Source organism: Poecilia mexicana, unplaced genomic scaffold, assembly GCF_051168715.1.
Source record: "Poecilia mexicana isolate PSO_F unplaced genomic scaffold, ASM5116871v1 scaffold_2, whole genome shotgun sequence".
In the NCBI taxonomy this organism is placed as follows: domain Eukaryota; kingdom Metazoa; phylum Chordata; class Actinopteri; order Cyprinodontiformes; family Poeciliidae; genus Poecilia; species Poecilia mexicana.
This window is the reverse complement of record NW_028263371.1, coordinates 16,104,243-16,130,335: the sequence shown is the minus strand read 5'-3', so window position 1 is coordinate 16,130,335 and position 26,093 is coordinate 16,104,243. Positions and strand designations below refer to the sequence as shown.

Here is a 26,093-nt window from a genome sequence, read left to right as displayed (position 1 = left end):
GACGTTATATTTAGTTAATACTTTAGTAGCATTTTTAAAAATAGTTTTCCACTGTTGAGTAATTTCTTGAATGGTGACATTTCACTTGAGTAAAAATTAGGGCCCGGACTTTAACATGTTAATTTCAACTAGTTACATTAATTTTAACACATTAAATGTTTTAATGTAATCAATTGCAGTTTAAATTATTTTTTTTGCAATCAAAACTGTTGTATTTTGCATGTTTCTTTGTAACTCTGATGCACTGACATCCATAAACAAATGCAATGACTCCTAACTTTTTTTAAACTACAAACTGAGTTTTTTTTTTTTCCTCTTTCTAAGTTCCCTTGGACATTATTAGCATGTAATTTATTTAGTCACTGGGTATTGGATTAAACTTTAGATGAAAAATGACTGGCAATAATAAATGTTAATGAGCTAATCCAGGAAGTTTAATTAATAAAACAAAAACCCATTTAATGTTGGATGGATCCGACATACATTAATCACGATCTAATGTTAAGGGGCTATTTTCGCTCTCGTGTGATCATTTTTTCTAAGATCATCTCCAGCTTTTCCCAAGGCAATGATCCTCTTTTTTCATTTTATGTAGCAAAAGTGAAATAAAACACAACATACAGGCTCCTTTAAAGAAATGTACAAATGACTCTGCAGTTGGGCTTAGATGAGACAAAACCAAAAAAAAAAAAAACAGAAGAAATTCTGTTGTTATTGCCAATAGATTTAGACGACTTTAGACCACCCAAACTCTTTTCAGAGTTAATGTGACAGAATTAAAAGCTGAGGAGAAAATTCTAACATTTTGGACTAGAAACAAGGGGTAACAGAAAAACTGGCTGGATTACACAAAGTTTCTTTGCTGCTTTTTTTTTTAAGCTTTGAGACTCTTTATTTCACAGAATATGTACAGAATATGGAAAGTACCCTCTTTGCGATGCTAACTGTGCTATTGATTTACATCTAAAAATGATCTCTATCATAAGTTTTTGGCTTTGTTTGAGTAAAATTGTGAAGTCTAAATGCATTTTTGAACTCCTTAGATCAAGGTATGATGTGTTGCTTTTTGATTTGTCATCTATTTCAGTGGTTTCTTGAGTCTAAGTGAACAAAACTCTTCAGAAAGTGTGGTACATCATCGTAAATTCAGAATTGAACAAAGTGGGGAATCATATTTTAATGTACAGCTTTATCCATTACTAAATGAGATCATTTGAAAAATCTGTCTTGTATTTAGCCAAATTGTCGGATATTAAAATTAGTTTATTTTTGGTCCCCGTTACCTTAATGTATTCTGTTTCTGCAACAGAGTGAAGGTTTAAAGCTTTCAGCTCTCGTCAGATCAAAATTCACTGACTATTGTCATCTTCCAGTAATAATGTGATGTTGGCTTGGAGTTAAATGAATAAGACTCCTGTAGTGTTTTGCTGCAGCTCTCCAAAGAAAAGTTAGAGAAAACCCAATCTAAGCCATTGTCAGACTTTGTCATGCCTGCGGTGTGTTTGGGTGAAACATTTAAAGTGCTGCTCTATAAAGCTACCATTTAGGCCCTCTAGGCCCTGCAGGCTGTCGGGTTATACAAGTATTGATTTACTGAGTGGCAAGGAGCTGCACAAAAGCTCCACGGAGCATTGGACAATACATCCCAAAAATGCTCCGTGTTGCTATGCTGCTTCTGATTCAGCCATATATCATCCTGACATTTTATTTTTCTAAGCCGTTACCAAAATGTTCATTCCTTACACTTCTGCACTTTTGTTGTGAAAATTACTTTCTGAATAGGTCTGTACCTAACCTTGAAAAAAGTCTGGTCCTTCCACTTGATGCTCTGCTCAATTTGAGAAATTTTTTATTAATTTTTTTTTTTTTTTGCCTCAAACGACACCTTGCTTACTCTGTTTGTCCTAATCCCTATTCAATTATTATTATTTTGGGGTGCTGTGGTGGCGCAGGGGCAAAGCACAGCCCACGCACCGAGGCCCCAGTCCCCATGCTGGTGGTCACAGGCCCGATTCCCGGCCTGGCGACATTTGCCGCATGTCTTCCCCCTCCCTTACAACCCTCCTTCCTGTCAAACCAGATAAAGGCCACTAGAGCCAACAAAACCTTAAAAAAAAAGGATTATTTTAACAAATGAACTGTTTTACTTGCATCTCAAACATAAAATTCAATATAAATGTTGATAAACATTGTGCTTTAGAAAAAGAAAAATGTAAATGGCCTGAACTTGTGTAGCACTTGATCAAGTCAGAGGACTCTAAAATCCAAAGCTTGCACTACATGTCAGTCATTCAGCCATTCATACACACATTCTCACACTGATGGTAGGAAGCTATGTTGTAGCCACAGCTACCGTGAGGCAGCCTGACAGAAGCAAGGATGCTTTTCAACTGGCGCCACCTTCTGGTGGCCACCTGTCTTGGGGTTTCTTGCACCAAGACTCGACTAAAACTGACTAAAACCCTAACTAGGGTAGTATGCGCAAGTGATTGGATTGGCAGCAGACTGCGTTCCGTGATTGGCCCATGGATTTACAACCACCATTTTCATTCCACTCCAAGACCATAATAATAGATGAGCTGCAAATCAATAATTCCATGGTCAAACTTTGAGGTTCAAACCTTTCCATCATACAGCGTCAACCGGATGGGGCAACCTGCACTGAACATATCTATTGAGAGATTTCAGACAAACTTTCCACCCAAGTCCACACGCTCAAAATGACATTAGAGCGTCGACCATGCTCATTGGTTCGCCCATGTACCTGCCTGTGTTCACGTCCACACAGTGAGGAACACACTGCCAACGGAGATGCACCTAATTTAGCTAGAACCAAACCAGACACTAACCGGGTAGAGTGAGACTTGACAGTGGAGAAGAGGCTTTAGTTCTTCTGTTCTGGGGTCTTTCGGCGTAAAGTTTGCATGGACAAGTTCTCTCTAAGTAATCTGGTTTCTAAGTAATCTGCCCACAGTCCAAAAACATGACCATTATGCTGATTTGTCTGTCTAAATTTACCTTGGCTGTGTGTGTGTTTCCTAAGAAAAATAGTCTTAGGATCATTTCTGGCATATTTATTAACCTTATGAACACTGATGAGCCTTATAGGGATCAAAGCCTGCTCCCAACACTGTTAATCCCATAGATTAGGATTAAGGGTTAGAGTTAGATATGAATTAAGTTTTGGTTAAGGTTAGGAATAGACTAGTAATGGTTAGGTAAAATGTCTGGAATAGGCATAAATACAGTTACTTAAATAAATGGAGGTCCTAATACGAGTAGAAATACAAACTTGTGCGTGTGCCTGGTTGCATATTCTCTGTAGCTTCCTTTCCATTGCAAATGTGTACAAAACTTTGATATTCCACTAATGTTGGAAAAACACAATTTTGTAATTGTGTTGTTTCTGTTAACTAAGAAACACAATTAAAATCATATGTGAATTTGTTTGTTAATGCAATAAGTCAATAAAAACACGCCACACCATGATCCTCCAACGACTTCCTGTCACCGTCTTCCTCGTGGTTTGCTGCAGTAGCAACATCCAGTTGTTGATCATGTGACTCGTGTGAGGAGAGCAAATTGTTTTCATTGCACTTTTGCAAAATAAACCAATTTTGATATGGTTTAAAAAAACATACCTCATCCTGGCGCAAAAACTTTTTATTGGAAAACAGGATTTTTTATTTCTTTCAAAATTGGAATGTTTCAATTAAGCAAATTTATTTTTAAAATGTCAAATTGTGTTGCGCCGTAATGGGTTGGCGACCCGTCCAGCACGTACCCTAGAACTCTGCCTCTTGCCCGATGACCGCTGCAGTGGCTGTGTGGCACAGGTCCAAATGGAAACGGACAAGACTTGTCACAGAAATGAAAAGTTAAAGCGTGCAAAACTGCAGGCTTCATCTGCAGAGGCAGAGCAGTGGCAGTGATTCATCTCCGTCTCTTAGTCCTTCAAGTTGTTTCAGGACTGCCTGCAGGCCTTGGGTGGTCTTTTTTTCCCCTCTGCCTTTTTCCCTGACACATTTCTGGAACATAACATGGGCGTCAGTGTTGGAGCTTTTTAGCTCCCTCAGACGTTTTCTGCTTGTGTCTTGATCTGTGAACGATGGCAAAGAGAAAAGCCTTTACCTTGCTGTGAATTTTCATCTGCTTTTCACATGTCAGATGAACTGTCTGCTTGGGTACAATTTTAACTTAAGCAGAAAGTTAGGAATGCCCCAAACATGAGCATGTTAATTTTTTTAGCTGTGCATATGACAACTGAATGTATTTTATCTACATTTTCTTTTCTAATTTAAATAGTCAATGATTTTTCCCCCTTGTATTTCATTTGTTTAATCTTGTTTAATTTATTCATGTTTTTGACCTCCGTTTTTAAACTCTACCTTTTTCTGTAAAGCACTTTGATTTGTGCTATACAAATACATTTTCCTAAGATGGAAGCAGACATTTAGAAAATTGAGCCTTAAGCACTAGCATATGTAACTGTTAAAAAAAACAACATATTAATCTCTTGCACAGGACTTTAGACTCAAAGTAAGCCTTTCTACATTATTTTCTGCCATTTCCAGGTATTGCAGTTCAAAATAAAATGGTTACAATGGGACAGTGGTAAGTTTTTGAAATCAGTTGTGCGCTTTTTTTTCTGCTTTTTCATGAAATGCTTTTAAGGTAGAGTTCTTTTATATGACAGAAATGCCCTTAATTGGAGGCTTTTGAAGCTTTTCTAAACTCTGATAACACTTACTGTATACTGCAGGTTAAGTAATGACAGTGGAGCCCCACTTAAAGGAAAAGTGTTTGGTTTTGATCTACACCTGGTACACTGGTAGATCTGGCACCGTCTCAGCCACGACATTTTTGAAACGCATAGAGCAACATACTTTATGTACAACCTGCTTCAAATTTGTATCAGTTTGGCGATGGTTGTTTTGGTGACCACTGACATTTGCATATTTTACACTCTACTTTAAACTTGGTAGATAATGATTTTGTAGAAGCATGAAATTACAGTGGCTGCTGTTATGGTCACAGCTTCTGAAGAGGACAGAGATATGCAGCAATAAATCTGATTATGCATATTTAAGAGAGCTTTGATGAAGATGCTGCTGTACTTCTGATTTTGTTGAGCTTTTTTTCATGTACAGTGACAGTCGAAGGTATTCTGATTCGGATTTAAGTGTCTCTTTTGAGCAAAGCTTTAGAATAACTTCAAACTGTTTAAACTAATATTTTACATTCATTACTAATGAAAGTTGTTTAAAGTTTTTTTTTTTTTTTTTTGCAAAATGCAAAACCTATTCTGCCATAAGCTTTATAAGCCGACAGAGTTAATTATAAAACTATTAAGGATCATGAAATACCGGAAGACATCAGAGAACATCTAAAAATTATTTTAAAGTTTTAAGAAATTAACTTACCTCATATTTGAACGAGGAAAATAACAACCTGAATGCTTCTGTTCCCTAGACCACTTGAAATACTCTAAGAATTGCATTGCAGCAATCAGCCAATCAGTGATGACCTGTCATTGGAAAAAAAAAAGTCAAATGAATATGAAATTGTCAAAGGACAAGCCACAGTTTGTGGTTTTCAAGAATTCATTTGTAATTTCAGTATATTTCCAATAAGGTTAGAGAAGAAGTAAACTGGTCAACATGTCTGTTTTCACCAACATGGCCCATATTAACGACCATCTGATAGTAGATGTTGCTTACTGTTGAACAATGGTGACTTTATGCCTGCAGCTGTGTCTATGGCTATGACGGTGAGAGTTTAGCTTGAGTAAATTCTACTGAACTAAATTTGGCGTGAAGAGCAACCTGGAAATGGACATTTTTTTCTATACATATGTTGACATATAGTACGATGGATTGTTCAGTCTGGATTGCATTTAATCACCTCTGGCTCTAAATCTAAAACCCTCTGATGGTCAAACATAAATCAATAAATTCTTTAATGAACAGAGATTCTTTAATTCTTTACAGTACAACTTTTATAAAGCTATTATTGTCTATTTTTTTTTACCATCAATAAAAACAATAGACAGGCGAGAAAATTATCCCCTATGTACAGTTACTTCTTTGAGATAAAGTTTGTGATTTCTTCATTTTCTGATCACTTTGCTAATTATATTTACATAAACTTGTTGATTTGTGTACATTAAATAAAGCTTCAGTTTATTTCTAAGGGATTTGTGATTAAATGTTGTTAATTACCAATTTTAAATCAGTCGAACTTTGTGGTTGTGGCTAGCGTAAAAGTTGATATCTGTTCTGAAAACAGGAAATTCTTGCAGTTTTCAAATTCGACCTCCATTCAACATCAACTTGTAGATATAGATATGGAGTTAGATTTGTTTCACAATTATTCAATCACAAAAAAAAATCATGTCAAACAAAAAACGTAGTATTCAACCAAAAAAAAATTTAACGTTTTAATCATAACATTAATTTTTTACGAAACAAAAACATTTTTAAAGAGTTTTTTTTTTTAAATTGAAGTCACTAATTTTTGTTTGAAACTTATTTTTTTTGGTTGAGTCTAATTTTTTATTTTTTTTTTAAGCTCCTGTTTTTTGGTTGAACTCGTTTTCTTGCTTATACAACTTTATTTGCTTTGGGGAAGCTTACATGAACATTCTGGGCGGGGCTTAAGGACGAGCGATGTAAGACGTGTTCCGATTGGTTAGCGTTGACTAAAGCGGACGACTCCCTGAGATCTCAGAACTCTGTCCCGAACTGCAGGGCTTCGGTGACGGGACACAGAATGTGAAAGGTAAATAATCTTCACAAAATTACACCGTTTAGCAGCTTCTAAAGTGTCCACCCTGTTTCAAAGAAGAAATCTTACACAACTTATGACGACAGTCACATATTTTGTCCCCCGCGATCCCCGGTAGCATATTGTGCTAGCTAATGTTAGCACTAGGTAAAGTTCATAAACTAGGCTTGTGTAATATTCGTTAACCAGCGCACCTCTGTTGAGTGGCATTAACTGAACAGTTTTTTCATAACAGATTTAATTTTAGTCACCCTCAAAAAGTTGAGATTTTTTTTGTTTGAATTTTTTTTTTTGATTGAATACTACTTTTTTTGTTTGACATAATTTTTTTTTTTTTTGATTGAATAATTGTGAAACAAATCTAACTCCATATATAGACAGGTTGATCCAAATCATTTATCTCTACTCTTCCAAGGTCAGAAGTCCCTATAGAATTATTGAGATTTGTACAAAGTATGTTTTCTATATGTTCTCTTAACAATACAAGACTCATTCAGCAGTGTGCACATGTGCAGATAATAGTTGCAAAATGTGACAGATTTAAATAAATTCCATACTTGTCTCCCTTTAGCTGCTTAAATTGCTGTGTAAACTTTGCCTATCATGGAAAATGGGTCGTTGATGTTCTCTTATGTATCCATGTCCTAACAAACTCAGGCGTTCAACTTTGCTCTTATACAAAAGAGTGAATTCTGTGGTTTGCCAGTATGATAGGCCCCAAGAATTGTAAATTAAACTTTGAGACCAACAAGATATCTTACAAGGAGCAGGTTGATAACAGCATATTTATACTCTTTACGAAATAATGGATTTTATTTGAACAACATTAGCGAAAGAGCAATAAAACGCACTTTAGATGCCACAGAACCTCTCGCTGATCTCCCACAGCTTCTTTGAGGCGGCATCGTCCCTGGCCTTGGCGAAGACGTTTCTCACGGTGCAGTTGGAGAAGTAGCGCCCACTGAGGTGTTTGATGCCCTCCTGCAGGGCGCAGTGCAGCGTGGTTTGGCTTCCCTGGAGCGGGGTCTTCATGAAAAATCTTCCAAGGTTCGATAGAATCAACTGAGAGGCCGCGTCTGTGTTCCTGGCCAGCTCAGTCTTGACGCCCCCTATGAGAACACAAAGTCTTTTGTGGTTACCTGGTCTTTCAAAGTAAACAACTGAGGCTCTTCTTTGTTGATTCCTGTGTGGCTAGAAGTTGTATGGTCATGTTTTACAGTATGTAATTTGAAGCACTTTTGTTTCTTAGTACTTGACAGCAGTGGAAATCATTCAAGTAAGAAAGAAACGATTAACTTGAGGTCAGACAAAATCTGCAAAATCAACAACATGGCTTGTTTGGAAGGATTGCCAAAATGACAGCTATAGCAACATTCGATGACTTTTCCAATTCATTGCCACAACTTTAAAACAGTCGAGTTGGGGAAGTAGGTACATTGGTAAGCTGATATTATTATTCTGAATGATTTTATCTGCATTCCACATCCTCGTCCACAAGCCAGGACATGACTCGTGGACGTGTGATTTTCTTTTAGATTTAGTTTAGATTCCCCTTTTTTTTTATTCTTCGACTTGCTCCAATGCTGCCAAATGAATTCCCTTTTCAGCTTTCTAGACTGACAGAGTTCAACACCGACTGACATTTGGAATTATTCTCTTTATTCACTTTGACAGAAACCTCGGTTCCGAAAATAAAAAAGTCCTGAGAGTTCAACTTAGTTTCAATAGACTTAAAAACATTCTGAGCCAAAGTTTGAGGAGATTTTAGTCTGGCCTGGATGTTTTTCTTGGAGGAAAAACGATTCTTTCCTATAACTTTATTTATTATACGTGAAAATTACAGAAGAGTGTTGTTACATGTTGAACACAATTTCTGAAGCTCCTTCAATGTTGCTTTCAAAATCTTGGCAATCTCACTGACCAGTTTCTATCTCATCCTTTTATTAATCTTTAAGATTTTTCCATAACGAGGATTAAGTTGAAGTGCTGGCACCGGTTGGACAAAAACTTCAAAATCGTAAGATACGCTCCCCCGGTAGTATCCATGTACACTAAGCACTTCTTACTCTCTTTTTATGGCGGTTGGCAAAACACTGAGCACGCTCTGTGTTATGAGCCGTCTACTGCGCATGCTGGACACTTTCAAAGTTGTTTGCAGTTTACACCGGAGATCACATACAAGTTGCATATATTTTGAAGTGTGAATGACCACGCCAAAACAATCAGATTCCACAAAATATCGGATTTGGGTCACTTGAGTCTGCAGTGCAAACATAGCCTTTGAGATCCACCGTTTGTGGTAAACACAACCCACTTGCATTGGTTCTTACCTGGATGGATGGAGTAGCAAGTGACCTTGGTTCCCTTCAGTCTCTTGGCGAGCTCGTGAGTGAAGAGAACGTTGCACAGCTTACTGTTGCTGTAAATTCTGATGCCTTCCAACATAGACGTCCCTTTCCGCAGAACTTTGTGTGTGTTCAGACAGTCAAAGTCGATACTTCCCACATTGTGCATTGTAGATGATGCGTTTAACACCCTGCTTGGTCCGCACTCCTTTAGCCGGTCCAGTAACAAGTTGGTTAATAGGAAGTGACCGAGATGATTGACGCCAAACATCATCCCGAACCCGTCCTCTGTTTGGTCAGATATGTGGAGACCTATCAATCAAACAAATTTTATTGTATAGCAACTTTCTGCAACAAGTCATTTCAAAGTGCTTTATGTCATAAAAACACAAAAATACAAAGTCATAGAACACACAATCAACAACATTGCATTTTGTCATTATTGCACATTAGGTTATTCATTAATGTTTCAATGATTACGTTTAAAAGCAACTCTAACCAGGTGGGTTTTTAGTATAGATTTATAGGAAGTCAGTGTTTCAGCTGTTTTGCAGTTTTCTGGAAGTTTGTTCCAGATTTGTGGTACATAGAAGCTGAATGCTGTTGTCATTTGGTTCTGGTTCTGGGGATGCAGAGCAAACCAGAACCAGAAGATCTGAGGGGTCTGGAAGGTTGATACAACAGCAGCAGATCTTTAATGTATTGTGGAGCTAAGCCAGAGGTGGGCAATCCTGGTCCTCGAGGGCCGGTGTCCTGCAACTCTGAGATGTCTCCCTGGTCCAACACATTTGAATCCAACAGCTGAATCACCTCCTAAGTGCAGTCTAGTTCTCCAGAGTCCTGCTAACGACCTCATTATTTGACTCAGGTGTGTTGAAGTAGAGACACACCTAAAAGTTGCAGGAGACCGGCCCTCGAGGCCTGGAGTTGCCCACCCCTGTGCTGAGCAGTTCAGTGATTTATAAAGTAACAGTATCTTATAGTCTATTCTCTGAGCTACAGGGAGCCAATGTAGGAACTGTAGAACTGGTGTTATGTGCTCCATCTTAATGGTTTTAGTCAGAACGCGAGCAGCAGCGTTCTGGATCAGCTGCAGCTGTTTTAATTAGTTGGACAGACCTGTTAAGACGCTGTTGCAGTAATCAATGCGACTAAAGATAAACGCATGGATGAGTCTAGATTGTTCTGAGACATCAGTCCTCTAATCCTGGAGATGTTCTTCAGGTGATAGAAGGCCGACTTTGTGACTGTCTTAATGTGGCTCTGAAGGTTCAGGTCAGAGTCCATCACTAGTCCCAGGTTTCGGGCCTGATCACTATATGAGAATATCTGTGTGTCCTCATTTATTCCTTCCTAGAGGAAATGTATTTTATAAAACCTTTTTAATGAATGTTTAAAAGGTCTTTTCGGATTGTTAGAATTGGTCAGTGCTGGTTTAAATTGCTGTTAAAATATCCACTTATCAAAATATTTCAGAAAACGCACAAGAAACTATTTTTTTTCATGTAACAACCTTTTCAACAAAGTCTTAGGGCCACAGGGGGAAATAAGAGAAACTTTCTGCTAAAAAAATCAAAACTTTGAAAATAATCTCAGAAAATTTGCTAGATTTTTTTTTTCTAACACATTTCCCACTTCTCAAACTCAAGACTTTTAGACGTTTGTTTTTTTAAAGAAAATATGTCATGGTCTCAATTTCAGACTTCTTTTTAGCATAAATTTACTCCAGTTTTTATTTTCTACATCGGCCATAATACGCTGTTGTACAAACCAGGACTAAAGTCACTCCCCCTCTATTTTCAGTCTAATCCTGCCTCATTGTTCAGCTTCATGCTGCTTTCCTTCCAAGCTTTCCTGAGAAACAAAGACATGACCAGCAGACTCTCACCCTCTTGACGTCCTGCAGAGCAGCTTCTCCTCTCTGCTTGCTGCGACAGGCCAGGATCACTCTGGCTCCTCTTTTAGCCAGCTCTATGGCCGTGGTCTTCCCTATGCCAGTGTTGCTGCCTGCAGGTGGAAAGAGGTCAAAAACCTAAAGCACATCATTGCTACAAAGCAGAAACTTTACCTACCTGTAACTATCACCGTTTTCCCATGCAGCTTTGCATTGCTCTTGCAGCTCTTTCCTATTACCACAACTTGACGGAAAATATAAGCGAGGACGACGAGTCCCAGCACCAGGAGGATGTAGAACATTGTTCCTGTCTTTGAGCTACACTGAGGAAGTAGTGAGAGCCGATGCAGGGTTCACTCGCTCTTATTCCAGCAAACAGCCACTTCCTGAAGGGGCTGGACTCAGGAAGAGTCACACCCCTTAATCAGATTGCAGCAGAGAACAAAACCGGAAATTCTTAAGAGTTGGGCCGGCCCACGTAGCTGCTTGTTGACAGATCCAACAGGCCTGATATTCATAATGCCGGGTGTGTTTTGTTGAGTCATTCCAGAACAATATAGTTGAACTCTGCTCCAGTGGTCTGAGAATATAAAAAAATGCCAACACTGGAAGAAGCTGGGAGTAAAATTACAGCAATATTTAATTCTATTGTCATAATATTCAAGTGTTTCTTTTTATTTATTTATTTTTTGCTCTAAGCCAAAGCATAGAATAAAATTCTCATCAGTGACACAAAGTTCACATTTGAAGGAGATAAAAATAGTTACTACTTATCTTTGGTGAACTGCCATTAAATCAATCAGGATCAACAGTCAATGTCTGAATGTAGGACAAAAGTTTTCACACCCCTTGAATTTTTTCACATTTTACTTTAGAAGAATTTCAAATGTCAGCATTTTTTTTAAAGGCTTTGTTGGCTCTAGTGGCCTTTATTTGATAGTAGTTTGACAGGAAGTGGAGGCAACGAGAGAGAGGAGACATGCGGCAAATGTCGCCAGGCTGGGAATCGAGCCTGCGACCACCGCTATGAGAACTAAGGCCTCATTACGTGGGTCGTGCTTTGCCCCTGCACCACCACAGCACGCCCAAATGTCTGCATTTTTGATTAGAACTCTGAGACAGACCAACACAAATCCATAAGTGTGAAGTGGAAGAAAAATTATGAATATTTTTTATTTATTTTTTTTATATACATTTTTTTTTTCACTGCAAAACTTGCATCAAGTTTTTAGGGAAATCGCTCCAACTGACTATCCCTTATGTGTGCGAGGACTGAGGCAAATGATACAAGTTTTACATGTGTGAGGTCGGTTGGACCCCATTTCTAAACACAAGGGTTAAGTATGTCTTGTTTTTTATCTGTATTTTATTTGGTATTTTACTGCCAATTTTATTGTATTTTTTTATTGAACTGAAAACGAGTTATTGTGACAACGGCTTTCTTATCAACTTATGGTGAAGTGCATTGATTCAGTAGAGTGCTGTATTATTACAGAGATATTTTTTTTCTTATTTTTATATATAAACTCTTCCTGTTTTGTGTTTAAAGATGCATCCACACGAGTGGTTGGTTGATGCATAGTTGTTTATATTATTGCAAATTCACTTTCGAGAGGAGAGACTAAATGTACAAATTATAAAATTTTGTAAAAATTTTGTAAATTGTAAAACTATTTTTACAGATGAAAAAAGAAACTGAAAATTATGTGCAAAAGTATTCAGCCCCATTTTCTCAGAGTGCAACCAGTTGCCGTTAGAAGTTGCCTGATGGCTGCTAATACTTTTGCAAGCCTGTTAAATTGCACACCGCTTGGTGTTGGTCTTTCACATTAAATTCTTACAAAACATATTTATGGTTGTAATTGTGACAAAATATGGAAAAGTTCTTGAAAACTTTTCCAAGCCACTGTAAGATTTTTTTTCTTCTTTAAACTGTAAATGAATGGAATAAACAAATAATAATAAAAATTATATAAATGCCAAAATAGTGGAGATAATGGTTACTACTGAGATGATCTAATCTGATTACATGGACATGAGTCTATTGTGAATGACGGCACTAATTTTAGCTTGTTTAACAGTTCATTATTAAAGTTATCTAATGTCCTAATAGAAGAAACAAGCTTGTGTCTCTCAGCTTAAAGAATTTGTTGCTGGTTGTTGGCAGTGTTGTGCAATCTTCAATAAGTAGCATAAAGGTTAGTTTACTCATTGGTGAACCATGAACATGGTAATAATTCATGTTCATGGCTGAACTACGTGCATGACGATAATTAATTAGCTGAACTGTGTACACAGTGCTAATTCATGTTCATGAGTTGAAAAGCAGCTAAAACGAGAATCCCCAGTTTATCCTAAACATATAAAACGCAGTTCGACCTCTTCATTTACCCGATCACATCTGCTGCTTCGACATTTTCAAATTTCTGATCAATACCAGATTATTTACAGCTTTTTAGCATTGATTATCTCTGTTGATGTGCTCTCTAGCCTAACATGGAGAATTTTTAAAAAACTTTTATTAGTTTTTGTTATCGGGAATCAGGTTTATGGGTCCACATTGTCAGCACTCTTAACCTGTACCCAGATAAAATGAGAACCACATCTATGCTCTCATTCATACCAAAGATAATGACAAATGCAGCAATGACTGAAGGACTTTTTTCTAGTTTCCCACAATGCACTTTCCTCCACTGTGCCCTGTCATGTTTGAAGATAAATTGGCGCACCTGAGCTGATAACAATAGCTGTGTTTATTTAGGCAGGTAATGGTTCAACTTTGCTCTGTTGTTTTTGTCACATCAGCTTTTAGTCCGTCATCTTAAAGGATGAGAACGGCAGGTCTTGGTCTGGAACGTAAACCAGTAATAACCCAGCTGCAGCGTTTTCTGATTTTCCTTTTAACTCTTGAGTTCCAGTTTCTCTTTATTAGTGTGAACGTTCCACGGCTACCAAACTGCTACAATGTGAATTTCTTCTTTGGTTGCGCCAACCTTTGTATTCATAACCACAGTGCCATTAGCACACCTTATATTATCGTCTCAGATATTTTTTGACCAACATTTTTTGTACTTTAAGGATTTCTTGGTATGAATTGGTACTTGGCGGTTTTTAAAATCAACTTTTATAGGCATAAAAGGGGAGAAACTCATGGTGTGGTCACCATCCACTTGGGCTGTAGTGATACAATCATCTCACTATACGATATACGATATTCTGCGCACAATACGATATATATTGCGATATTCAGTAAACGATACAATTCAATACACTTTTGCGATTTTCAGAAATATTTTAGAGGGACAGAGTGATTTTGGTGACATTTTGTGACTCTTATAGAGTTGGATTGAATTAATTTAACTGAAAACTGATTAAAAGCACCAACTACACAATACCTGGCTCTGGTTGGACATGGACACAGACTTAAAGTTGACAGCTGGACAAAATGAATCAAAGAAGTGGTGAGAAAACATGTTTCTTTTAATTGAAACAGTACAAACTGTAGCTTAAATGCATTTGTAAAGTAAATAAAGTGCACCAAGTACCATGCTCTGAATAGTTTGATACTTTTTTTAACCTTGACACTTAACATCTGAAGGAATCACTCTAAGCCTGATGACCAAATCACTCTCCCAGCAAAGCAAGCAGTGAGTGAGCAAGGTGACAGTTGGATGTTACGATACTTGCGAATGAATATCGATTTTTTTCTAGGAAAGAAAATATCGATATATATCACAATATCGAAATTATTACACAGCCCGACCATCCACAGGTTGATTTAAAACTTTTATTTTTACTCTTCCAGGATAAGTAATTGAGGGAACTGACGAGATTCCTACAAAATTGTGCTTACAATCTCTTCGTACAATACCCACTTAACAGTGCAAACAGAAGTGCATATAATAAAACCAATGCTGGCTTGACTTCTAAATGTAAGGTTTACGTTCATGTCATATTTGTCATTCAAGAGCTCCTCTCTCTAGAGGAAACGAACTACTTGTGGAGAGCTTGGTTTAAAGTCTGCTTGAAATAAATCTCAGCTAAAATTTATAACATTAGTTAAAGAGCAATAAAACGCACTTTAGATGCCACAGAACCTCTCGCTGATCTCCCACAGCTTCTTTGAGGCGGCATCGTCCCTGGCCTTGGCGAAGACGTTTCTCACGGTGCAGTTAGAGAAGTAGCGTCCACTGAGGTGTTCGATGCCCTCCTGCAGGGCGCAGTGCAGCGTGGTTTGGCTTCCCTGGAGCGGGGTCTTGAAGAAAAACATTCCAAGGTTCGATAGAATCATCTGAACGGTCGAGTCTGCATTCCTGGCCAGCTCAGTCTTGATGCCCCCTATGAGAACACAAAGTCTTTTGTGGTTACCTGGTCTTTCAAAGTAAACAACTGAGGCTCTTCTTTGTTGATTCCTGTGTGGCTAGAAGTTGTATGGTCATGTTCTACAGTATGTAATTTGAAGCACTTTTGTTTCTTAGTACTTGACAGCAGTTGAAATCATTCAAGTAAGTAAGAAATGATTAACTTGAGGTCAGACAAAATCTGCAAAATTAACAACATGGCTTGTTTGGAAGGATTGCCGAAAAGACAGCTATGGCAACAAGTCAATAACTTTTCCAATTCATTGCCACAACTTTCTGGTATAAATGTATATTTAACTATTTTATTGCGACTTCAAAAACTGTGATCAAATCTGAAACCAGGTTTCCTACATCCTTTCATTAAAAAATAAAAATCTGCATGTACCACTTGTACTGAACTCTATAGGTGATTATATAACTCTATAGGTGACTCTGAATGTCACTAAACCAATATAAAACAGTCGAGTTGAGGAAGTAGGTACATTGGTAAGCTGATATTATTATTCTTCTGAATGAGTTTATCTACATTCCACATCCTCCATGTCCACTAGACATGTCCTGGCTTGTGGACAGGTGTGTGATTTTCTCTTAAGATTTTTAGATGCGGGTCACTTTTAGATTGTTTGCAGTTCACAATAAAGATCATTTACAAATCACATATATTTTGAAATATGAACGACCACGCCAAACAAAATTCCACAAAATATTGAATTTGGGTCACTTCAGTCTGCAGTGTGAATGTAGTCTTTGAGATCCACCGTTTGTGGTAAACACAACCCACTTGCATTGGTTCTTACCTGGATGGAGGGAGTAGCAAGTGACCTTGGTTCCCTTCAGTCTCTTGGCGAGCTCGTGAGTGAAGAGAACGTTGCACAGCTTACTGTCGCCATAGATTCCGAAGCTGTCCAACATGGACGTCCCTTTCCGCAGAGCTTTGTGCGTGTTCAGACAATCAAAGTCGATACTTCCCCAGTTGTGCGCCGTAGACGACACATTCACCACCCTGCTTGGTCCGCACTCCTTTAGCCGGTCCAGTAACAAGTTGGTTAATAGGAAGTGACCGAGATGATTGACGCCAAACATCATCCCGAACCCGTCCTCTGTTCGGCCCATCATGTAGAGACCTACGACAAACCACGTTGATATGTAATATCAGTTCCCATTTTTCGATAGAACCAAACAAAGTAATGCATAATTATGAAACAGAGGGATGGGAATACACAGTTTTAAAATTTTCTTAGATAAAAAATCTCAACTATGCTGTGGATTTATGTTCAGCTCCTTCTTCCTTTGTTCTCTGTGATGTCCATGTTGCTTGTGGCACATTTGAAATGATACTTTTTATGGCCTGTTTTTATTTATTTTTTTAATAATTCCACTGTTTTGCTACTTTTCCATTTGGGTCAGATTTGTTGTACGCATAACACAAAATTTGTGTGGACCCTTGCAGGTCCTCCTGGATTACCACAGGTCTCTTGGATACTTCCATCGAAGAAGAATTTACTTCAATTATACTTTACTAATTACTGCATTTATTCTTTACTCTGCTGTGCGCCTATATGTCCCAAAATACATCTAGGTGTACAGACACACACAGACACATAGACACACACCTGCAGCTTCTGTTGGTTTCATAAGATTTATATTCAAAAAAATGATAATGCCTTACTTTATTTTTTGTTACTTGTATAACATTTTGGTCCTTATATAAGCAGAAATTCCACCTAACTTCATAGTTTGGTTCCTTCCTTCTGATGATGCAATTTTAAAATATTCAAGGATTGATAATTTGATCAGTTACTCAGTAACTAAACTTTAACAAATACATTTTACCTTTACTTGAGCTAAAAATATGTTGCTACAAATTTCTCGTGCTCTACCCAGCTCTGGATATTGACATATCAACTGTGAATTTGTGACACAGTGCAGATAAAGTATAGGGTTTACTGATGGGTTTGCTGAAATTGCAACATGCTGAGGCGAGAACTCCTACCTGCATTGTTGATCAGGATGTCCAGTCTGGGTTCTGTCTTCAGGAAGTTCTCTGCAAAGCTGCGGACCGACTTAAAACTAGCCAGATCCAGCTGCATGAACACCACCTGATTACTGCCACTCTCCTGAAACAGACATTGACAAGTCAGCTAATATTTGGCAACAACTGTTACTTCTCTGCCTACATGCCAGAGAGAGAGAGAGAGAGAGAGAGAGAGAGTTTAGCTTGGCCTTCATGCTTTGGTTAGAAAGTGAAAGTTTCCTCTCTTGGCAGTTTAACTTGTGTTGCAACCTTCTGTTTGTACAGGAATGAATTTTCACAAACAGCAGCAAGAGCCTTAGGCTACGTGACAACATCTATGTGTTTTTGAAGTCTTCCTTTACGATCCTGTGGTTCGCTTGCAGGGTGAATTTGCTTAAATGGGCTGATTAGGCCATGTAGGATTGAATAGTTTTGAATAGACTCCTCTATTTTCTGTTCAGGGAAATGACTGATTTGAACTTATTTTGAGTCTAAAGACCCAATTCAACTTTAAATCTCACCATAGTGTTCATGTCACTTAGTCACCAAGTTAAATGTCTGAGCTTTAAACAGGTGAACCCTCTTTAAAGTGATGAGTCATGATCTAACCACATTACATAAATCAATATGCCCTTTTTATATGAGAATATCTGGGTGTCCTTATGTATTCCTCCCTAGAGGAAATGTATTTTATAAAACCTTTTAAATGAATGTTTTAAAAACTTTCTGCCAAAATGAAATCAATCTCAGAAAATTTGCTAGATTTTTTTTTTTTTCGAACAAATTTCTCACTTTTCAGACTCAGACTTTTAGTTAAAAAACTTTTAGTTTTTAAAGAAAATATGTCATGGTCTCAATTTCAGACTTCATAAATTTACTCCAGTTTTTATTTTCTCCATCTACGTCGGCCGTAATACACTGTTGTACAGACCAGGACTAAAGTCACTCTCCCTCTATTTTCAGTCTAATCCTGCCTCATTGTTCAGCTTCATGCTGCTTTCCTTCCAAGCTTTCCTGAGAAACAAAGACATGACCAGCAGACTCTCACCCTCTTGACGTCCTGCAGAGCAGCTTCTCCTCTCTGCTTGCTGCGACAGGCCAGGATCACTCTGGCTCCTCTTTTAGCCAGCTCTATGGCCGTGGTCTTCCCTATGCCAGTGTTGCTGCCTGCAGGTGGAAAGAGGTCAAAAACCTAAAGCACATCATTGCTACAAAGCAGAAACTTTACCTACCTGTAACTATCACCGTTTTCCCATGCAGCTTTGCATTGCTCTTGCAGCTCTTTCCTATTACCACAACTTGACGGAAAATATAAGCGAGGACGACGAGTCCCAGCACCAGGAGGATGTAGAACATTGTTCCTGCCTTTGAGCTACACTGAGGAAGTAGTGAGAGCCGATGCAGGGTTCACTCGCTCTTATTCCAGCAAACAGCCTCTTCCTGAGTGGGCTGGACTCAGGAAGAGTCACACCCCTTAATCAGATTGCAGCAGAGAACAAAACCGGAAATTCTTAAGAGTTGGGCCGGCCCACGTAGCTGCTTGTTGACAGATCCAACAGGCCTGATATTCATAATGCCGGGTGTGTTTTGTTGAGTCATTCCAGAACAATATAGTTGAACTCTGCTCCAGTGGTCTGAGAATATAAAAAAATGCCAACACTGGAAGAAGCTGGGAGTAAAATTACAGCAATATTTAATTCTATTGTCATAATATTCAAGTGTTTCTTTTTATTTATTTATTTTTTGCTCCAAGCCAAAGCATAGAATAAAATTCTCATCAGTGACACAAAGTTCACATTTGAAGGAGATAAAAATAGTTACTACTTATCTTTGGTGAACTGCCATTAAATCAATCAGGATCAACAGTCAATGTCTGAATGTGGGACAAAAGTTTTCACACCCCTTGAATTTGTTCACATTTTACTTTAGAAGAATTTCAAATGTCAGCATTTTTTTAAAGGCTTTGTTGGCTCTAGTTGCCTTTATTTGATAGTAGTTTGACAGGAAGTGGAGGCAACGAGAGAGAGGAGACATGCGGCAAATGTCGCCAGGCTGGGAATCGAGCCTGCGACCACCGCTATGAGGACTTTTTCTTTAAACTGTAAATGAATGAAAAAAACAAATAATAATAATAAAAATTATATAAATGCCAGAATAGTGGAGATAATGGTTACTACTGAGATGATCTAATCTGATTACATGGACATGAGTCTATTGTGAATGACGGCACTAATTTTAGCTTGTTTAACAGTTCATTATTAAAGTTATCTAATGTCCTAATAGAAGAAACAAGCTTGTGTCTCTCAGCTTAAAGAATTTGTTGCTGGTTGTTGGCAGTGTTGTGCAATCTTCAATAAGTAGCATAAAGGTTAGTTTACTCATTGGTGAACCATGAACATGGTAATAATTCATGTTCATGGCTGAACTACGTGCATGACGATAATTAATTAGCTGAACTGTGTACACAGTGCTAATTCATGTTCATGAGTTGAAAAGCAGCTAAAACGAGAATCCCCAGTTTATCCTAAACATATGAAACGCAGTTCGACCTCTTCATTTACCCGATCACATCTGCTGCTTCGACATTTTCAAATTTCTGATCAATACCAGATTATTTACAGCTTTTTAGCATTGATTATCTCTGTTGACGTGCTCTCTAGCCTAACATGGACAATGTTTTAAATTTTTTTAGTTTTTGTTATCAGGAATCAGGTTTATGGGTCTACATCAGGGGTCACCAACTCCAGTCCTCGAGGGCTACCATCCTGTAACTTTTAGATGCATCTCTGCTCAAACACACCTGGATCAAATAAACTGCTCGTTTCCAGCCTATTGCAGAGAGGAATGAATGCTGGTGAGGGAATTCAGACATTTTGGAGCAGAGGTGAATCTAAAAGTTGCAGGATGGAAGTCCTTGAGGACTGGAGTTGGTGACCCCTGGTCTACATTGTCAGCACTCTTAACCTGTACCCAGATAAAATGAGAACCACATTTTATGCTCTCATTCATACCAAAGATAATGACAAATGCAGCAATGACTGAAGGACTTTTTTCTAGCTTCCCACAATGCACTTTCCTCCACTGCGCCGTGTTATGTTTGAAGATAAATTGGCGCACCTGAGCTGATAACAATAGCTGTGTTTATTTAGGCAGGTAATGGTTCAACTTTGCTCTGTTGTTTTTGTCACATCAGCTTTTAGTCCGTCATCTTAAAGGATGAGAACGGCAGGTCTTGGTCTGGAACGTAAACCAGTAATAACCCAGCTGCAGCGTTTTCTGATTTTCCTTTTAACTCTTGAGTTCCAGTTTCTCTTTATTAGTGTGAACGCTCCACAGCTACCAAACTGCTACAATGTGAATTTCTTCTTTGGTTGCGCCAACCTTTGTATTCATAACCACAGTGCCATTAGCACACCTTATATTATCGTCTCAGATATTTTTTGACCAACATTTTTTGTACTTTAAGGATTTTTTGTTCTTACAATCAGTTTTCTGTGTTGCCTGAATGCGGGGTGGGAGGCTTATGTTGGGCTTTGCTGACTAAATTGAATCAAAATGACAAATGGTGAAAATACAACAATCAGTACAGTTCACCAACGGTACCAAAACAAAATTTAAATTTTTTCTCTCTGTGGGCTGCCATCTTATGGGTGGAGTGTTTTGAGTGTCCCACTGAAGCCAGGATCCTATTTGCCATGGAGTACCCCTGGTTGACCTCTGGTTGCTCCCCCATGGCAAACAGGCTTATAGGTGAGGAATCAGACTAAAAGCAGCAAAAAGAAACAAACAGACCAAGTGCTCCCTGGTGAGCAGATAAGGCAGAAGGCTCCTGATCTAGTTTTGACATGAAACTCAAAAAATACTTTATGTATTTGTACCATTATTGAAGAGACGAGCATGACTTTTTGAAAAGTGACATTTTCATTCTGAGGGCTTTGCTGACTAAATTGAATCAAAATGACAAATGGTGAATATACAACAATCAGTACAGTTCACTGATGACTGCTGCGCAACCCTGGATGGTCCAGATGGACACAGTAGTGGATTGGTGGTGGATGGCCACCACATCCCAACACAGCTGTGACGTCAGCAAGGAGGTGGTGGAGTCATGTTTTGGGCCGAAATCCAATTTTTGGGGAGAGAGCTGGTCGGGCCCTTCAGGGTCCCAGAAGGTGTGAAATTGACCTCAGCAAAGTATATGAACTTTCTAACTGATCAATTTCTTTCATGGTTCAAAAACAAGAGCTGTACCTTCATAAAGATGCATTGCCATTGCCATGCATCTTCATGCTGCAAGGAATACCACTGTGTCATTCCTTGCTGCATGACACAGGAATGCTGCAAGGAATTCCTGTGTGCCCCTTTTATAGGCATAAAAGCAGAGAAACTCATTGTGTGGTCACCATCCACAGGTTGATTTATAACTTTTATTTTTACTCTTCCAGAATAAGTAACTTTAAGGGAACTGACGAGATTCCTACAAAGTTGTCTTTACAATCTCTTCGTACAATACCCACTTAACAGTGCAAACAGAAGTGCAGATAATAAAACCAAAGCTGGCTTGACTTCTAAATGTAAGGGTTACGTTCATGTCATACTTGTCATTCAAGAGCTCCTCTCTCTAGAGGAAACAAACCACTTGTGGAGAGCTTGGTTTAAAGTCTGCTTGAAATAAATCTCAGCTAAAATTTATAACATTAGTTAATGAGCAATAAAACACTTCAGAGGTCACAGAATCTCTCGCTGATCTCCCACAGCTTCTTTGAGACAACATCATCCTTGGCCTTTGCAAAGATGCTTCTTACGTCGCAGTTGGAGAAGTAGCACCCACTGTGGCGTTCAATGCCCTCTTGCAGGGCGCAGTGCAGTGTGGCCTGGCTTCCCTGGAGCGGGGTCTTGAAGAAAAATCTTTCAACAATGTTTAGGATGAATTTAACAATTGTGTTCTGGTTCCTGGGCAGCTCAGTCAAGATGCTTCCTGCAAGAACATGAAGTCTTTTTGGTTATCTGGTCTTAAAGTCAAGAAAAACAATCAGCATAACTTATTTTACCACTTACTTGACAACTGGAAAGTTGTAGGTTCAATTCCATCTCTCTTCTCTCATATATCAATGTTCCTCTAGGCAATCTACTTGACCCTCAAGTTGCCCACCAGCCTGCATACCAGTGTATAAATGTTTGTACGTTTGTGAGTGAATCTGATTCTAGTGTAAAGTGCTTTGTGTCTTTCTCCTAATCGTACAACTAGATGTTTTTGGGCCTTTCCAGTTTATGTGCAAACAATTTTCTTTAGTTAAAGGACGCAACTGTGCCAATATCCATTACGGTGGAAGTTTATCAAGTTAGTCAAACTAAAAAAGTCCTCATTGGTTGTGGAAAAGGTTTTTATAGGCCTTGTTATTGTCTAATTTTTGAAGTTGCAAAAAAGTTGCTTTTTAACGAAGTTGCACACAATTTAAAGATTGACTGTTTATGGTAAATTCAGTTGGCTTACCAAGGCTTGATTGGTTCTTACCTGGATGGAGGGAGTAGCAAGTGACCTTGGTTCCCTTCAGTCTCTTGGCGAGCTCGTGGGTAAAGAGAACGTTGCACAGCTTACTGTCGCCATAGATTCCAAGGCTGTCTAACCAAGTTGTCCCTACTCTCAGATCTCTGTGCGTGTTCAGACAGTCAAAGTCGACTCTTCCCCAGTTGTGCCCCACAGACGACACGTTCACCACCCTGCTTGGTCCGCACTCCTTTAGCCGCTCCAGTAACAAGTTGGTTAATAGGAAGTGACCGAGATGGTTGACGCCAAACATCAAACCAAATCCGTCCTCTGTTCGACCTATCAGGAGGACTCCTGGGACAAACCATGGAGAACCAAGAGTCACTTTCTGAGTTATGTCTTCTTCACCACAGTAAGAGATGACTTATTGAATCTCCCTACTGAAACTATCTGGCTACTAAGATTCACTTCATGTGTAACTTAACAGCTTTAAACACTATAACATTCTGTTAAGGAGTTACAGTCAGATTTGTAGAAAATATGACACAAAGTTCACCCATCATGCAGAATGTCTACCTGCATTGTTGATCAGGATGTCCGGTCTGGGTTCTGTCTTCAGGAAGTTCTCTGCAAAGCTGCGGACCGACTTAAGACTAGCCAGATCCAGCTGCATGAACACCACCTGATTACTGCCACTCTCCTGAAACAGACATTGAAGACTGATGGGATTGCTATTAAACTATAGGCAATGAAATAAGCACACAATCTGACTACTTTTGCAGCTCCCGGAAAAATCACATTAGAACAGTGCAGATTTGCCTGCAGTCAAAATGACCTCCAGTTGAGGTTGAAATAGGAAGAAGTAACCATATTTAATTTTGCACCCTAAATACTAATTCCATTTTTTCTATAGAAGTTTACATAGTTTCAAGAAAACCCTATTCTGGCGCCCTGGCACCCCATGGACCTGTTTTTCCGCAAGTGATCATTATAAATATAATTAACATTATTAAGTGTAATAATCTCCCATAAGCTCTTTTGCTGCACACATTAATTGGAATATATTGATAAATCCAATTCTTCTCAAGATAGTACTTTTGTTCTCCCCAGAGGAATTGCATATTTTGCTGTTTTCTGATTATTAGAATTTTTTTGGTTTTGTTAACATATCTACGTCTCAAAATATGTTGGAAAACACACAAGCTGTCATAGGGTGTTATTTCTTTCATTTGACAACCTTTACTAAAGTCACTCCCCCTCTATTTTCAGTCTAATCCTGCCTCATTGTTCAGCTTCATGCTGCTTTTCTTCCAAGCTTTCCTGAGAAACAAAGACATGACCAGCAGACTCTCACCCTCTTGACGTCCTGCAGAGCAGCTTCTCCTCTCTGCTTGCTGCGACAGGCCAGGATCACTCTGGCTCCTCTTTTAGCCAGCTCTATGGCCGTGGTCTTCCCTATGCCAGTGTTGCTGCCTGCAGGTGGAAAGAGGTCAAAAACCTAAAGCACATCATTGCTACAAAGCAGAAACTTTACCTACCTGTAACTATCACAGTTTTCCCATGCAGCTTTACATTGCTCTTGCAGCTCTTTCCTATTACCACAACTTGACGGAAAATATAAGCGAGGACGACGAGTCCCAGCACCAGGAGGATGTAGAACATTGTTCCTGTCTTTGAGGAAGTAGTGAGAGCCGATGCAGGGTTCACTCGCTCTTATTCCAACAGTCTCTTCCTGAGTGGGCTTGACTTTGATTTACATGTAATCAGATTGCAGCAGAGCAGAAATCTGGAAGTTCTTAACAGAACCGGATCAGCCCATGTAGTCGGTGTTGACAGTCAAACAAGCCTGATAGTCATAATGACCTGTGTGGTAAAGTTCAGCTTTGTTCAATTTTAAGTGGCCAGATTATGCATAATTCACATTTTGCACATTCTTGTACTTCCGTTTGGGTTTCTACTGCTTCTAAAAATAGCACCAACTGGACTTAGGCAATAAGTTAATGTTTTATGGTGTGTGAAAAATGAGCTGTTTCAAAGACCTAACCCAAGCAGAGCTCCAGCATCTTTCTTTGTTCAATGCAAGGAGAACCAGATCTGGAGATGGAGCTGATTTCACAGCAGTTCATATTTAGAGTTATCTAATATCCCTTAAAGAACAGACAAACCTGTTCACCTCACCTTAAAGAGGCTGGTGGTGGTTGACTGACTTCACCAAGGTAGTGTTGTGCAATCTCCAAAAAGTAGCTTAAAGGTTAGTTCACACATGGGTGAACTATGTACACGTTAAAAATTCATGTTCAGAGTTGAACTATGTGCATGATAATGTGTACAGTGTTAATTCATGTGAATAGGTTATTGGGAAAGTGATGAAATGCAGCATACAAACTTCATGCACCAGATCACATTGATTGCACTATTCTTATTACTATATTAATATTTTAAATGTCTTTATTAAGAGAAAAGTGGAACTGAAATCAGATTCATTGTTTGTGATGACCAACGTGGATTTTGATTGAGTTGGAGCTACTTAGTAAAGAAAACCCTAAAATATTTTGTGATTTCAGGGAAGTGGGGATGTGGAGTCAGTTCATGTCTTTCCAAAGAAAAAGGTTTCTAAGTATCACATATTTTTGTTTAGTAGTTTTTATTGTGCTTATCAAACAAAAAAAAAATGGCTTAATTGTGAAAATGGAATAAATAGAAATTTTAATTTGAATAAATTTGAAAACCAATCTGTTCTTTTCCTCTACTTTCCAGTTACAGATGATCTGATTTGAGCTGGTTTGTTCTGTCTTCAGACGAAATACCCAAATAAAATATGCTTATGTTTGGCTGTAACTTGATAAAACACGAACAATTTAAAGTGGTATGAACACTGAGGGTTTGCTAGAAAGCTCCTGTAATGTTCCTATTGTCTCCAGACAAAGCTGATTCATAGTTCGTAGAACGGTTTCAGTTGACTGGTGTACTTTGTTTATGGAGTTTCCTAAAGATTCAGTTGAAGAAAGATATGCAACTATAACCCAAACTCTGTAAGAATGTGGCCACTTTGGAGAAATATCACCATTTTATAGTAACTACAGGTTATATTTAGACTATCTCCTCTTATTAGAAACAAAAGACAAAATCGGCTTCATGGCTCTAAATTTATTGGGTTAACAGGTAAAACTTTGAAAATTGTCAAAACTTTCCCCAGAAAAACTGC

The 26,093-nt window shown here is 38.5% G+C and overlaps 4 protein-coding genes across 4 annotated transcripts in view; 1 reads left to right on the top strand and 3 right to left on the bottom strand.

Annotated features, from left to right (window-relative positions):
• htr2aa (5-hydroxytryptamine (serotonin) receptor 2A, genome duplicate a) overlaps positions 1-26,093 on the top strand; it is a 111,358-nt gene that overhangs the window by 448 nt on the left and 84,817 nt on the right. The gene's annotated exons all lie outside the window — the stretch shown is intronic.
• Positions 3,648-14,333, bottom strand: LOC148160508 (retinol dehydrogenase 11-like). Its single transcript, XM_088003867.1, has 7 exons — positions 11,204-14,333; positions 10,969-11,138; positions 10,067-10,073; positions 9,117-9,443; positions 7,638-7,895; positions 5,424-5,527; positions 3,648-4,099 (listed from the first exon to the last, which is right to left on the bottom strand). The coding sequence occupies exons 1-5, from the start codon at positions 11,325-11,327 to the stop codon at positions 7,639-7,641; spliced, it is 885 nt and encodes a 294-aa protein (XP_087859993.1). The 5' UTR covers positions 11,328-14,333; the 3' UTR covers positions 3,648-4,099; positions 5,424-5,527; position 7,638.
• Positions 14,485-18,799, bottom strand: LOC106909549 (dehydrogenase/reductase SDR family member 13-like). The gene is made up of 5 exons (XM_088011902.1): positions 18,633-18,799; positions 18,449-18,567; positions 17,380-17,503; positions 16,184-16,510; positions 14,485-15,363 (listed from the first exon to the last, which is right to left on the bottom strand). Exons 1-5 carry the CDS (start codon positions 18,754-18,756, stop codon positions 15,107-15,109), a joined length of 951 nt encoding a protein of 316 aa, XP_087868028.1. The 5' UTR covers positions 18,757-18,799; the 3' UTR covers positions 14,485-15,106.
• LOC148160507 (dehydrogenase/reductase SDR family member 13-like) lies at positions 21,814-24,609 on the bottom strand. Its single transcript, XM_088011891.1, has 5 exons — positions 24,427-24,609; positions 24,243-24,361; positions 23,465-23,588; positions 22,916-23,242; positions 21,814-22,378 (listed from the first exon to the last, which is right to left on the bottom strand). Exons 1-5 carry the CDS (start codon positions 24,548-24,550, stop codon positions 22,122-22,124), a joined length of 951 nt encoding a protein of 316 aa, XP_087868017.1. The 5' UTR covers positions 24,551-24,609; the 3' UTR covers positions 21,814-22,121.

What these genes read in the sequence shown, in the direction of transcription:
- LOC148160508 (XM_088003867.1), bottom strand. Translation starts at nt 11,327, where the DNA reads ATGTTCTACATCCTCCTGGTGCTGGGACTCGTCGTCCTCGCTTATATT. An exon ending in GAAAACGGTGATAGTTACAG is followed by an intron (nt 11,139 to 11,203) that starts GTAGGTAAAGTT and finishes TTCCACCTGCAG; the next exon opens with GCAGCAACACTGGCATAGGG. An exon ending in TTGCTACTCCATCCATCCAG is followed by an intron (nt 7,896 to 9,116) that starts GTAAGAACCAAT and finishes GTGTTCTCATAG; the next exon opens with GGGGCGTCAAGACTGAGCTG.
- LOC148160507 (XM_088011891.1), bottom strand. Translation starts at nt 24,550, where the DNA reads ATGTTCTACATCCTCCTGGTGCTGGGACTCGTCGTCCTCGCTTATATT. An exon ending in CATCCTGATCAACAATGCAG is followed by an intron (nt 23,243 to 23,464) that starts GTAGACATTCTG and finishes GGTTTGTCCCAG; the next exon opens with GAGTCCTCCTGATAGGTCGA. An exon ending in TTGCTACTCCCTCCATCCAG is followed by an intron (nt 22,379 to 22,915) that starts GTAAGAACCAAT and finishes ATGTTCTTGCAG; the next exon opens with GAAGCATCTTGACTGAGCTG.
- LOC106909549 (XM_088011902.1), bottom strand. Translation starts at nt 18,756, where the DNA reads ATGTTCTACATCCTCCTGGTGCTGGGACTCGTCGTCCTCGCTTATATT. An exon ending in GAAAACGGTGATAGTTACAG is followed by an intron (nt 18,568 to 18,632) that starts GTAGGTAAAGTT and finishes TTCCACCTGCAG; the next exon opens with GCAGCAACACTGGCATAGGG. An exon ending in CATCCTGATCAACAATGCAG is followed by an intron (nt 16,511 to 17,379) that starts GTAGGAGTTCTC and finishes GGTTTGTCGTAG; the next exon opens with GTCTCTACATGATGGGCCGA.